A 15,627-nucleotide genomic window follows, 5' to 3' on the forward strand; every position below is an offset into this window, starting at 1 on the left:
GGGCAGTGCTTCTGCTTCTGAACCGAGTCTCAGATTTTCGTCACACCCTTGTCCAAAGTTGCTTTGATGTTCTCTCCATCAATGGCCTTCTTCATTCAAAGGAGGCGATACAAGCATCTTATCCCGGCTGCTTTGACAATGATCTTTGCTTGTAGTCTAGCCGACCGGACAGGCCATATCACGACTGTCCAACGACAAAGGGGTGACATCAGCAAACAGTGGAGAGAGACCTCGGACATGTCGACAGACGATGGGGTGACACCAGCAAACAGTGGAGAGAGACCTCGGACATGTCGACAGACGATGGGGTGACACCAGCAAACAGTGGAGACAGACCTCGGACATGTCGACAGACGATGGTGTGACACCAGCAAACAGTGGAGAGAGACCTCGGATACGTCAACAGACGATGGGGTGACACCAGCAAACAGTGGAGACAGACCTCGGACATGTCGACAGACGATGGTGTGACACCAGCAAACAGTGGGGAGAGACATCAGACATGTCGACAGACGATGGTGTGACACCAGCAGACAGTGGAGACAGACCTCAGACATGTCGACAGATGACGGGGTGACACCAGCCAACAGCTGAGCACCGTGGACCATGGAGCGCCTTGACTGCTTCATGTGTCCAACGACGGGGAGCTTTACATCAAAGTAAGATAAGAGACAATGGAAAAAAATGCAAGGACAATTCCCAGACAGAATTCGAGGAATGCGCAAAGCCTAGAATTAATCTAATTAGAATCATAAAAATTGATGCACTTTATTTTTTCGAAGACGAAAATGGATATACATGGTCGCGACAGACGGTCACGTTTAACGCTTCAGTCTCACGGCGCTCACATCAAGGGTTGGAATGTACCCACAGCTATGTCAGTTTCAAGGAGGTCTCACAGCGTGCGGACTGATCCATATCCACTACACTACATCTGCACAAAAATAAGTAGATGCCTGACCTTCGATTAAACCCAACACAACCGTCAGACCACGACAGTCAGCCCTAAAAACATGAACATGTAATGAAACATGATGATTATACACAAAAACAAAGAAATCGATGCTTTAAAAATGTAATAAAACAGAAGATACATAGAAGGCAAATGGATGAAATGAAATAACCAAATTGAACAGGCAACGCATACTGACACAACCACCTTGCAGGTGGAAGCTGGCGGTTAATTAGTTCATGGCTGTTTAACGTGCTGCTGGGCTTGAAGGTCACAGCATTGTCAACACAAGGCGGGAAAAAGCGTTCGTCTGAAACCTGAACCATTTCAACACGTGCCAGTCAATCCAGACGTCACTGAAACAACGTGTAGAACCCTTCCATCACTATGTTCAACTGCACCACCTAATGCACCGTGATGATAGTGCTGAAAGCTGCAGGTGTCCAACATTGATTGGTTCATCATCACCACACCACCCAACGTATTGTGATGATAAACTGTGCTAAAAGCTGGAGGTGTCCAACATTGATTGGTTCATCATCACTACACCACCCAACGTATTGTGATGATAAACTGTGCTAAAAGCTGGAGGTGTCCAACATTGATTGGTTCATCATCACCACACCACCCAACGTATTGTGATGATAAACTGTGCTGGAAGCTGGAGGTACCAAACATTCTGGCTGGTTTATCATCACCAGACTACGTAATAATGCATAGTTTCTATTTCAGTTTCAAAGAGATGTCAAACTGTGCAGACTGATCCATATTCGCTACACCACATCTGCTTGTGACAAAAAGTATACAGGAACAAAAGAACGTATAAAGTACGCCGCTTGCAGTCGCACACAAAAGCCGCATAAAACAAGCATCAACAACATGAATGGCAGGTCTGGGTAGCTTTGTAAATACACGAGACGACATACGTATCGCTAAAATGTAAGAGTAACGCCCCTTGGTTCAGAGGATGGTAAACGAGTGACAGATTAGACCTGTTGGTAAAATACAATAAAATGATACTCCGCGAGAGGTATTCACAGAATATTTTGTGTGTGAAAAATTCGTTAAACTGTAAAATAATGACGGTGAAAAACATAGAAATCAATACACCAGTCATGTCACTGGAATGTTTAGTGAGAAAGATGTGTAGAGAAAAAAGAACAAATAAAAGAAAGGAAAAAAAAAAACCAACGAAATGGCAGTCATTAAGATTATACGTTTTCATTTCAATTTTTCGAATAAAAAAACAAAAATAGAAAACAGCTATCAAAAAAAAAAAATCATAAAAACGTTAAAGTGAACGCGGAGCATTTTTTCTCTTTCCTACGTGATTTCTTTTCTTTTGAACCGAAGGAGAAAGAGCACCACCACCTCTCCATACACAAAAAAACATGATTAGAAACAAAAGGACATTATCATGATATTTGGCTCACAACACTCAGTGCTCTGAGTAAGTGCAGCCTACGTGACGAAACAACCCCCCCCCACCCCCCCCCCCAACCCCCCACCACCCTCAAAATCAACAGGCAACAGACAGGTACACGCACGGGGACTTGGACAAAAATGTTAACAATAGACCCCCACCCCACCTCTCTAGTGGAGTGATGGCCTAGAGGTAACGCGTCCGCTCAGGAAGCGAGAGAATCTGAGCGCGCTGGTTCGAATCACGGCTCAGCCGCCGATATTTTCTCCCCCTCCATTAGACCTTGAGTGGTGGTCTGGACGCTAGTCATTCGGATGAGACGATAAACCGAGGTCCCGTGTGCAGCATGCACTTAGCGCACGTAAGAGAACCCACGGCATCAAAAGGGTTGTTCCTGGCAAAATTCTGTTGAAAAATCCACTTCGATAGGAAAAACAAATAAAACTTCACGCAGAAAAAAATATAAAAAAATGGGTGGCGCTGTAGTGTAGCGACGCGCTCTCCCTGGGGAGAGCAGCCCGAATTTCACACAGAGAAATCTGTTGTGATAAAAAGAAATACAAATACAAATACACCTCACACAGAGAAATCAACGACTGCATTTTAAAAGTCAGGCAGTCATACAAAAAGGCCGCTCATAAAAAAACAACGAACGGTCAAAGTAAGACTATCCCAGCCCACGTCAACGAAGAAAATGGGATTTAAAACAAAAAGCATTTGTGCAAATTGTCTTTCATTAAAAAGAAAAAAAAAAGAATAGTCTAGAACAGAGCAGCCAAATAATGAAAAAGTTATGTGTATACACGGAAAGTTGAAATATAAACAAAGAAAAAACCGAACACGTAAACCACGCCTCCACACCACCTCACACATAGAAATTTTTTTTTTTTTAATTAAAAAAACCCGGTGAATTTCGAAGAAAGGGCGGGCAAATCCTGCACCGCAGCATTCAAACAGCAGGGAGACAGACCTCACCTGGAGCCAGAGACACAGGGGGATGTGGAGAGGTGGTTATTTATCCTTGGAAAGTGGGGAGGTGGTTATTTATTCATGGAAAGTGGAGAGGTGGTCATTTATCCATGGAAAGTGGAGAGGTGGTCATTTATCCATGGAAAGTGGAGAGGTGGTTACTTATCCAAAAGTGGAGAGGTGGCCTGGCTGGTTGGTTATTTATCCATGGAAAGTGGAGAGGTGGTTATTTATCCAAAAGTGGGGAGATTGTTATTTATCCATGGAAAGTGGAGAGATGGTTAATTATCCCTGGAAAGTGGAGAGGTGGTTATTTATCCAAAAGTGGAGAGGTGGTTATTTATCCAAAAGTGGGGAGGTGGTTATTTATCCAAAAGTGGAGAGGTGGTTATTTATCCAAAAGTGGATAGGTGGTTATTAATTTTATCCATGGAAAGTGGAGAGGTGGTCATTTATCCATGGAAAGTGGGGAGGTTGTTATTTATCCATGGAAAGTGGAGATGTGGTTAATTATCCATGGTGGCCTAGCGGTAACGCACCAGCCTAGGAAGCCAGTGTCAACAGGTTCGAGTCCCATACGCTGACCTGGAATCCCCCACCCCCCTTCCACTGGACCACGGTCTGTTCATTCGGATGAACCAGTAAACCCTGGCCCATGTGCAGCATGTAGTTAGCGTACGTTAAAAAAAAATCATGGTAACAAAAGGGTTTCCCGGAAAAATTCTCTCTAAAAAAAACAACTTTAACTCACTCAGTACGGCCAGTCCTCTCTTCTCCTCTACACAGACCCCTCGGATGTCCAGTGGGTGTCTGAATGACCACACCTTTAGCTTCCGTCGTCAGAACTGTGGTATTCTTTGTCACCATTCACCTCTTCAGTATAAGAGCGTTCCGCTTGCAATATTTTGATGATGGTAATTGGGATGAAACGCTGTTAACGTCGTCTCTTTCGCCGTTCGTATGGAGAGAGTTAATAGCAAACGAAAACTCTTGAAGAAAAAATAATGGGTGACTTTGCTCTGAGTGGAATGCTCTCCCTTGGGAGAGAAGGCCGACTTTCACACAGAGAAATCAATGTGACGAAAAGGAAAACAGTGCAATGCAATGCGATGTAGAATATGTCCTCCACAATGAAGTTAATCCATAAAACGAAGCATGAAATATTCCTGAAACAATTACATCAGTAAACAGTCAAAACAAATAAGCAGACAATGAAAAAAGAAACATTAAAAAAAAAATGAAGTAAATACATTACAACAATAAAAACTTTGCCATGGATATCGGACTGGTTTTGTTCTATGCCATTCTGAAAATTGACATCCGCTTTGAAAAAAAAATTCATGAAAACTTGAACTGGTTATACTATTTCAATTTATTTCATTGTGAATATAGGTCGGGTAAGGAGTGGGTTTGATTACTTGTCATTATCATTGCATTGTATTGCATTCCATTGCATCGATCTCTGATTTCATCCTATATAAATGGCTGATGTCCCCCAATGAGAGAATGTGGATCAAAATTCCTACCCCACCCATTTCTTTTCGATTCTTTTTCTGTCTGCATGCGTACGTTCGTTCTACAGATTTTTGCCAGGGGAAGCCCTCTTATTACTGTGGGTTTCTTTCCGAAAGGCTAGCTCCCTGTTCCCCTACTCAAGGTCTAGGGGGAGGGGTGGGGAAGGGGGTGGTGTATCACAGCCAGCAGCTGGCTGAAGACGCTAACGGCCAAAACGTTGAGAGTTAAATCACAGCCACCCACTTCCCGCCTGTCATCCCAGACAGCTCAGATGTGCGAGTAGATCCCATCGACAACCTCCTCCGTCCTGCCCCCTCTCTGCACGTGACTGTACGTGTCGCCTCCCACCCACTGCAGTCCGTCATACACCTTACCCCCACCCCCACCACCCGCCTCCTCCTTCCGGCCTCCCAGCTCCAGGTGATGGTAGTCTCCCTTGTCCTCGGCGCCAGGCGTGGTGTCGCTGCGGTCAGGGGTGGCTTCCAGCACGCGATATATGCCGCCTGAAGGGGGCGCTGCACGATTTTCGTCCACTTCCGGGTACGTGTTGTCGGCCTCCCATCGGCTGGCGGCAGGTGACGTCATCTTGGGAGCCCGGATGGATTGGGCGTCCACTTCCGGGTACGTGTTGTCGGCCTCCGATTGGCTGACAGCCGGTGACGTCACGGTGGACGGGGAGGTGATGTGGTAAGTGTCTTCGCCGGCACGGCTGACGATCCCTGGATTTGGAACAAATTGTGACATTGTATCGAGCTGTACTATACTGTACTGTACTGAAAAGTGCTGTATCACTTTCTGTCACAACAGTCATCTTTATTACTATCACTATAACCATATTCACCATCACCACCACCATCACCATCACCACCACCATTACCGTCACCACCACGACCATCAATTCCATCACCATTATCATCATCACCACCATCACCACCACCACCACCACCATCATAATCACCATCATCATCACCATCATCACCACCACCATCACCACCACCACCACCATCATCATCATCACCACCACCACCCCCATCACCATCATCACCACCACCACCATCACCACCACCGTCACCATCATCACCACCATCATCACCACCACCACCACCCCCATCACCATGATCACCATCACCAACACCACCACTACCACAACCATCACTACCACCAACACCACCACCAACACCACACCATCACCACCACCACCGTCACCACCACCACCACTACCATCACCACCCTCACCACCCCCACCCCCATCACCTGCAGGGCCCAGGGAGGCGGCAGGACGGTCCAGGTGCAGGTTTTGGTAGTCGGGGTCAGCAGGACAGGAGGACCCGGGCTGGACCTGCCTGTTGTCCCCTGGGGGTTGGACAGACCAGTGGTGTCAACAATTCAGTCCTTCAGGGACAACACTGTGCAGCAATGAACACCACAGCTTTTGAGCACAACATGCAGAAGATCACAAAACGAACTCGTCATATAGCGTGAGCACGGAACTGGCTGCGACAAAGGAAAAAGTAGCAATACTATACTGGAGAGACAGGTGAAAACAGAGGCGGCGACAAAGTCAGGAAAATACCAAGGCAAAGAACAGAAAGTATTATAGAAGGAAAGAGTACAGAAGAAGGAGAAAAAAAAGAAAAAGAAAAATATGACATAAAAAAGAACACGAAAAAAGCGAGTACTGGTACTCTCTCTCTCTCTCTCTCTCTCTCTCTCTCTAACCCCAACACATACCCTCTCTCTCTCTCTCCCCCTCTCTAACGCCAACACACACATACCCTCTCTCTCTCCCCACCCCCCTCTCTAACGCCAACACACACACACACACCCTCTCTCTCTCTCTCCCTCTCTCTAACCCCAACACATACCCTCTCTCTCTCCCCCCCCCCTCCTCTCCCCCCACCACCCCTCTCTCCTCCTCTCTCTCCCTCCCGTCCCCCCACACAACCAACCCCCCCTCTCCCCCTTTTCCTCTCTCCCCCCCCCCCCCCCTCTCTAACCCCCCTCCCTCTCCTCCCCTCTCCTCTCTCCTCTCTCTCCCTCCCCCCCTTCTCTCTCTAACCCAACCACACACCACCCTCTCTTCTCTCTCTCCTCTCCCCCCCTCTCTCTCCCCCCCCTCCCCCCCTCCTCTCTTCTCTCTCTCTTCCCTCTCTCTCTCCTAACCCAAAACAACACCACTCTCTCTCTCTCTCTCTCCCTCTCTAACCCCAACACACACCAACCCTCTCTCTCCTCTCTAACCCCCCCCACCAACCCTCCCTACCTCCTCCTCCCCCCCCCACCCAACACCCCCTCTCTCTCCTCTCTCCTCCAAACCCCCTCTCTCTCTCTCTCCCCCTCTCTAACCCCAACACACACAAACCCCTCTTTTCTCCTCTCCCCCTCTCTCTCCCACCCAACCCAACACACACACCACCCCTCCTCTCTCCCTCCTCTAACCCAACACAAACCCCCTCTCCCCCCTCCCCCCCTCTCTACTCTCCCCCCACTCCTCTTCTCTCTCTCTATCTTTCCTCTATGCAACCCAAAACAAACCTCCCACCCCCCCCCCTCACCCCCCCCCTCCCCCCTCCCTTCTCTCCTCCTCCTTCCTCCCTTAACCAAAAAACCCCCCAAAAACTCTTATTTTTATCCAAAACAACACAACACACACCCCTTCCCCCCCCTAACACAACACACACACACCCCCCTACCCCCCACCAACCCAACACACCCCACACAACCTCCCCTCCTTCTCTCAACAACACAACTACCCTTCCCTTCTTCCCACCCCCCCCCCCCCCACCCCCTCCCCCCCCCCCCCCCACCCCCCCCCACCCCCCCCACCCCCCCCCCCCTCCCCCCCCCCCCCCCCCACCCCCCCCCCCCCCCCCCCCCCCCCCCCCCCCCCCACCGCCCCCCCCCCCCCACCCCCCCCACCCCCCCCCCCCCCCCCCCCCCCACCCCCCCCCCCCCCCCCCCACACCCCCCCTCCCCCCCCCCCCCCCCCCCCCCCCCCCACCCCCCCCCCCCCCCCCCCCCCCCCACCCCCCCCCCCCCCCCCCCCCCCCCCCCCCCCCCCCCACACCCCCCCCCCCACCCCCCCCCCCACCCCCCCCCCCCCCCCCCCCCCCCCTCCCCCCCCCCCCCCACCCCTCCCCCCCCGCCCCCCCCCCCCCACCTCGCCCCCCCCCCCACCCCCCCCTCCCCCCCCCCACCCCCCCCCCCCCCCCCCCCCCCCCCTCCACACCCCCCCCCCACCCTCCACACCACCTCCCCCCCCCCCCACCCCCCCCTCCCCCCCCCCCCCACCCCCCCACCCCCCCCCCATCTCCCCCCCCCCCCCCCCCCCCCCCCCCCCCACCCCCCCCCCCCCCACCACCACCACCATTACCGTCACCACCACGACCATCAACTCCATCACCATTATCATCATCACCACCACCATCACCACCACCACCACCACCATCATCATCACCATCATCACACCACCATCACAACCACCATCATCCACCACCACCACCATCATCATCATCACCACCACCACCCCCATCACCATCATCACCACCACCATCATCACCACCACCACCACCCCCCATCACCATGATCACCATCACCAACACCACCACTACCACAACCATCACTACCACCAACACCACCACCAACACCAACACCATCACCACCACCACCGTCACCACCACCACCACTACCATCACCACCCTCACCACCCCCACCCCCATCACCTGCAGGGCCCAGGGAGGCGGCAGGAACGGTCCAGGTGCAGGTTTTGGTAGTCGGGGTCAGCAGGACAGGAGGACCCGGGCTGGACCTGCCTGTTGTCCCCTGGGGGTTGGACAGACCAGTGGTGTCAACAATTCAGTCCTTCAGGGACAACACTGTGCAGCAATGAACACCACAGCTTTTGAGCACAACATGCAGAAGATCACAAAACGAACTCGTCATATAGCGTGAGCGCGGAACTGGCTGCGACAAAGGAAAAAGTAGCAATACTATACTGGAGAGACAGGTGAAAACAGAGGCGGCGACAAAGTCAGGAAAATACCAAGGCAAAGAACAGAAAGTATTATAGAAGGAAAGAGTACAGAAGAAGGAGAAAAAAAAGAAAAAGAAAAATATGACATAAAAAAGAACACGAAAAAAGCGAGTACTGGTACTCTCTCTCTCTCTCTCTCTCTCTCTCTCTCTCTCTCTCTCTCTAACCCCAACACATACCCTCTCTCTCTCTCTCCCCCTCTCTAACGCCAACACACACATACCCTCTCTCTCTCCCCACCCCCCCTCTCTAACGCCAACACACACACACACCCTCTCTCTCTCTCTCCCTCTCTCTAACCCCAACACATACCCTCTCTCTCTCCCCCCCCCCCTCTCTACCCGACACACACACCCTCTCTCTCTCTCTCTCTCTCTCTCCCCTCCCTCTCTAACCCCAACACACACACCCCCTCTCTCTCTCTCTCTCTCTCTCTCTCCCCTCTCTAACGCCAACACACACATACCCTCTCTCTCCCCCCCCCCCCTCTCTAACGCCAACACACACACCCCTCTCTCTCTCTCTCTCTCTCTCCCCCCCCCCCTCTCTAACGCCAACACACACACCATCCTCTCTCTCTCTCTCTCTCTCTCTCTCTCTCCCCCCTCTATAAACGCCAACACACACACCCTCTCTCTCTCTCTCCTCTCATCTCTCTCCCTCCCTCATCTAACGCCAACTCACGCACCCTCTCTCTCGACCCTCTTCTCCTCCCCCCCTCCTAACGCCAACACACACAACCCCTCTCTCCCTCCCCCCCCCCCTCTCAAAAAGCCAACACACACCCCCCCTCTCTCCCCTCTCTCCTTCTCCCCCCCCTCCCCCCCCCTCCCCTCCTCCCCCCCTCCTAAAACCCCAAAACAACACCCCCCCCCCCCCCCTCTCTCTCGTCCCCCCCCCAAAACCCCCCCCCCCCCCCCCCTTCTAACCCAACACCCACACACACACCCTCTCCTCTCTCCCCTTCCTAACCCCAACACAAAACCCTCTCTCCTCTCCCCCCCCCCCCCTCCTAACGCCCCCACACACACCCCTCCTCTCTCTTCTCTCCCTCTCAACCCCAAACAACACCAACACACACACTCCCCTCTCCTCTCCCTCTCTAACCCCAACACCAAAACACACACCCCCCCTCTCCTCTCTCTCTCCCTCCCTCTCTAACCCCAACACACCACACACACACACACTCTCTCCTCTTTTCCCCTCTAACCCCCAAAACCCCAAACAACCCCTCTCTCCCCCTCCTCCCCCTCTAACCCCAACACACACACACCCTCCTCCTCTCCTCTCCCTCCAACCCCAACACCACACACAACTCTCTCTCTCTCCCTCTTAACCCCAACACAACACACCCTCTCCCTCTCCCCCCCTCCTAACCCCAACCACACACCCCCCCCCTCTCTTCTCCCCCCCCCCCCACCCCCTCTCCCTCCTCCCCCAACCCCCAAAAACACACCAAAACCCCCTCCTTCTCCCCCTCCAACCCCAAAAAACACACACCCCCCCTCTCCCCCCTCTCTCTTTTTCTCCCCCCTCCCCCCCTAACCCCCCACAACACACCCCCCCCCCCCCAAAAAACCAATCTCTCTCTCTCCCTCTCTCTCCCCTCCTTCTCCTCCCCTCTCTAAACCCAAAACACACACACCTCCTTCCCCCCTCAACCACAACCACAACTACTTCCCCCCCCCTTTTCCTCCCCCTTTCCTCTCTTCCCCCAAAGCAAATTACCGTGTAGGCGATGCCCAAATCAACTTCCCACCCAAAACCCACCTCCATCCTCCTCCTCCCCCCCTCCTCCCCCCCCCCTCATCATCAAACCCCTCACATCACATTCCCCATCAACGGACACTCTGATCCAAAAACCCGTTTTCGGGCCTTTTTAAAAAGACATGATATAAAAATTAGTACATTAAACAACTTACATGACACCACCAAAGTAAACCACGGACTACACACACACACACACACACACACACAACAACACCCACACCACACACACACACACACGGGACATTCTGCACAAAAGTCACTTATTTTAAACCAAAAAACCCTTTAAAAAAAACCCCAAAAAATTCCCCCCCCATCACCCACCCAAACAATTCCCCACCACCCACCACCAACCATAAACCTCACCCCCCACCCACCACCAACCTCCTCCCCCCCCCCCCATAAAACATCCCCACCACCACCATACCACCACCCCACCACCACCAAATCCCAAACTCCCAACCCCCACCCCCCCAAACCAAAACCCCTCCCAAAAACCACCAAACCCCAAATCCCCCCCCACCACCCACCAAAACCCTCCCCCCCCCTCCCCCCCCCCTCCCTCCCCCCCCACCCCCCACCCCCATCACCTGCAGGGCCCAGGGAGGCGGCAGGACGGTCCAGGTGCAGGTTTTGGTAGTCGGGGTCAGCAGGACAGGAGGACCCGGGCTGGACCTGCCTGTTGTCCCCTGGGGGTTGGACAGACCAGTGGTGTCAACAATTCAGTCCTTCAGGGACAACACTGTGCAGCAATGAACACCACAGCTTTTGAGCACAACATGCAGAAGATCACAAAACGAACTCGTCATATAGCGTGAGCACGGAACTGGCTGCGACAAAGGAAAAAGTAGCAATACTATACTGGAGAGACAGGTGAAAACAGAGGCGGCGACAAAGTCAGGAAAATACCAAGGCAAAGAACAGAAAGTATTATAGAAGGAAAGAGTACAGAAGAAGGAGAAAAAAAAGAAAAAGAAAAATATGACATAAAAAAGAACACGAAAAAAGCGAGTAATCTCTCTCTCTCTCTCTCTCTCTCTCTCTCTCTCTCTCAAACCCCAACACATACCCTCTCTCTCTCTCTCCCCCTCTCTAACGCCAACACACACATACCCTCTCTCTCTCCCCACCCCCCTCTCTAACGCCAACACACACACACACACTCTCTCTCTCTCTCCCTCTCTCTAATCCCAACACATACCCTCTCTCTCTCTCCCCCCCCCTCTCTAACGCCAACACACACCCTCTCTCTCTCTCTCTCTTTCTCTCTCCCTCCCTGTCTAACCCCAACACACACACACATCCTCTCTCTCTCTCTCCCCCTCTCTAACCCCAACACACACACACCCTCCCTCTCTCTCTCTCTCTCTCTCTCTCTCTCTCTCTCTCTCCCTCTCTAACCCTAACACACACATACCCTCTCTCTCTCCCTCTCTAACCCCAACACACACACACCCTCTCTCTCTCTCTCTCTCCCCCTCTCTACCCCAACACACACACCCTCTCTCTCTCTCTCTCTCTCTCTCTCTAACCCCAACACACACACACTCTCTCTCTCTCTCTCTCCCTCTCTAACCCCAACACACACACACACCTCTCTCTCTCTCTCCCTCTCTAACCCCAACACACACACACCCTCTCTCTCTCTCTCTCCCTCTCTAACCCCAACACACACACACCATCTCTCTCTCTCTCCCTCTCTAACCTCAACACACACACACCCTCTCTCTCTCTCTCCCCCTCTCTAACCCCAACACACACACACCATCTCTCTCTCTCTCTCTCTCTCTCTCTCTCTCTCTCCCACTCTCTAACCCCAACACACACACACCCTCTCTCTCTCCCTCTCTAACCGCAACACACACACATACTCTGTCTCTCTCTCTCTCTCTCTCTCTCTCTCTCTCTCTAATGCAAAATTAACACGTGCTAGTGCGATGTCTCCAAATCAACCTCCGCACCCAACACCCACCTCCATCCTCCTCCTCCTCCTCCTCCTCCTCATCATCATCATCATCATCATCATCACTATCAACGTGACAGCTCTGTATCCAAAAACCTGTTTTCGGTCCTTTTTCAAAAAGACATGATGATAATATGTAGTACATTATATCAATCTTACATGTACACACACCAAAATGTACCTACGAGACTACACACACACACACACACACACACACACACACACACACACACACACACACACATACACACACTGCACATTCTGTCACAACAGTCATCTTTATTACTATCACTATAACCATATTCACCATCACCACCACCATCACCACCACCACCACCATTACCGTCACCACCACGACCATCAACTCCATCACCATTATCATCATCACCACCACCATCACCACCACCACCACCACCATCATCACCATCATCATCACCATCATCACCACCACCATCACCACCACCACCACCATCATCATCATCACCACCACCACCCCCATCACCATCATCACCACCACCACCATCACCACCACCGTCACCATCATCACCACCATCATCACCACCACCACCACCCCCATCACCATGATCACCATCACCAACACCACCACTACCACAACCATCACTACCACCAACACCACCACCAACACCAACACCGTCACCACCACCACCGTCACCACCACCACCACTACCATCACCACCCTCACCACCCCCACCCCCATCACCTGCAGGGCCCAGGGAGGCGGCAGGACGGTCCAGGTGCAGGTTTTGGTAGTCGGGGTCAGCAGGACAGGAGGACCCGGGCTGGACCTGCCTGTTGTCCCCTGGGGGTTGGACAGACCAGTGGTGTCAACAATTCAGTCCTTCAGGGACAACACTGTGCAGCAATGAACACCACAGCTTTTGAGCACAACATGCAGAAGATCACAAAACGAACTCGTCATATAGCGTGAGCACGGAACTGGCTGCGACAAAGGAAAAAGTAGCAATACTATAATGGAGAGACAGGTGAAAACAGAGGCGGCGACAAAGTCAGGAAAATACCAAGGCAAAGAACAGAAAGTATTATAGAAGGAAAGAGTACAGAAGAAGGAGAAAAAAAAGAAAAAGAAAAATATGACATAAAAAAGAACACGAAAAAAGCGAGTAATGGTACTCTCTCTCTCTCTCTCTCTCTCTCTCTCTCTCTCTCTCTCTCTCTAACCCCAACACATACCCTCTCTCTCTCTCTCCCCCTCTCTAACGCCAACACACACATACCCTCTCTCTCTCCCCACCCCCCTCTCTAACGCCAACACACACACACACACTCTCTCTCTCTCTCCCTCTCTCTAACCCCAACACATACCCTCTCTCTCTCTCCCCCCCCCCCTCTCTAACGCCAACACACACCCTCTCTCTCTCTCTCTCTTTCTCTCTCCCTCCCTGTCTAACCCCAACACACACACACATCCTCTCTCTCTCTCTCCCCCTCTCTAACCCCAACACACACACACCCTCCCTCTCTCTCTCTCTCTCTCTCTCTCTCTCTCTCTCCCTCTCTAACCCTAACACACACATACCCTCTCTCTCTCCCTCTCTAACCCCAACACACACACACCCTCTCTCTCTCTCTCTCTCCCCCTCTCTACCCCAACACACACACCCTCTCTCTCTCTCTCTCTCTCTCTCTCTAACCCCAACACACACACACTCTCTCTCTCTCTCTCTCCCTCTCTAACCCCAACACACACACACACACTCTCTCTCTCTCTCCCTCTCTAACCCCAACACACACACACCCTCTCTCTCTCTCTCTCCCTCTCTAACCCCAACACACACACACCATCTCTCTCTCTCTCCCTCTCTAACCTCAACACACACACACCCTCTCTCTCTCTCTCCCCCTCTCTAACCCCAACACACACACACCATCTCTCTCTCTCTCTCTCTCTCTCTCTCTCTCTCTCCCACTCTCTAACCCCAACACACACACACACCCTCTCTCTCTCCCTCTCTAACCGCAACACACACACATACTCTCTCTCTCTCTCTCTCTCTCTCTCTCTCTCTCTCTCTCTCTAATGCAAAATTATCACGTGCTAGTGCGATGTCTCCAAATCAACCTCCGCACCCAACACCCACCTCCATCCTCCTCCTCCTCCTCCTCCTCATCATCATCATCATCATCATCATCATCACTATCAACGTGACAGCTCTGTATCCAAAAACCTGTTTTCGGTCCTTTGTCAAAAAGACATGATGATAATATGTAGTACATTATATCAATCTTACATGTACACACACCAAAATGTACCTACGAGACTACACACACACACACACACACACACACACACACACACACACACACACACACACTGCACATTCTGTCACAACAGTCATCTTTATTACTATCACTATAACCATATTCACCATCACCACCACCATCACCACCACCACCACCATTACCGTCACCACCACGACCATCAACTCCATCACCATTATCATCATCACCACCACCATCACCACCACCACCACCACCATCATCATCACCATCATCATCACCATCATCACAACCACCATCACCACCACCACCACCATCATCATCATCACCACCACCACCCCCATCACCATCATCACCACCACCACCATCACCACCACCACCACCCCCATCACCATGATCACCATCACCAACACCACCACTACCACAACCATCACTACCACCAACACCACCACCAACACCAACACCATCACCACCACCACCGTCACCACCACCACCACTACCATCACCACCCTCACCACCCCCACCCCCATCACCTGCAGGGCCCAGGGAGGCGGCAGGACGGTCCAGGTGCAGGTTTTGGTAGTCGGGGTCAGCAGGACAGGAGGACCCGGGCTGGACCTGCCTGTTGTCCCCTGGGGGTTGGACAGACCAGTGGTGTCAACAATTCAGTCCTTCAGGGACAACACCGTGCAGCAATGAACACCACAGCTTTTGAGCACAACATGCAGAAGATCACAAAACGAACT

General features: G+C 52.0%; 1 protein-coding gene across 3 annotated transcripts in view; it reads right to left on the minus strand.

Annotated features, from left to right (window-relative positions):
- Positions 1–5,442: 5,442 nt before the first annotated feature.
- The window catches only part of LOC143301407 (uncharacterized), a 40,799-nt gene continuing 30,614 nt past the window's right edge, over positions 5,443–15,627 (minus strand). For all 3 annotated transcript variants that reach the window (XM_076615665.1, XM_076615664.1, XM_076615663.1), the window contains 6 exons: positions 15,415–15,513; positions 13,344–13,442; positions 11,250–11,348; positions 8,582–8,681; positions 6,114–6,212; positions 5,443–5,578 (listed from right to left, as the gene is read on the minus strand). In XM_076615665.1, coding sequence (XP_076471780.1) covers positions 6,170–6,212; positions 8,582–8,681; positions 11,250–11,348; positions 13,344–13,442; positions 15,415–15,513 — 440 coding nt within the window. In that variant the 3' untranslated portion in view covers positions 5,443–5,578; positions 6,114–6,169. The remainder of the gene's footprint in view (positions 5,579–6,113; positions 6,213–8,581; positions 8,682–11,249; positions 11,349–13,343; positions 13,443–15,414; positions 15,514–15,627) is intronic.

The sequence above is a fragment of the Babylonia areolata genome, chromosome 27, assembly GCF_041734735.1.
Source record: "Babylonia areolata isolate BAREFJ2019XMU chromosome 27, ASM4173473v1, whole genome shotgun sequence".
NCBI classification, from domain to species: Eukaryota; Metazoa; Mollusca; class Gastropoda; order Neogastropoda; family Buccinidae; genus Babylonia; species Babylonia areolata.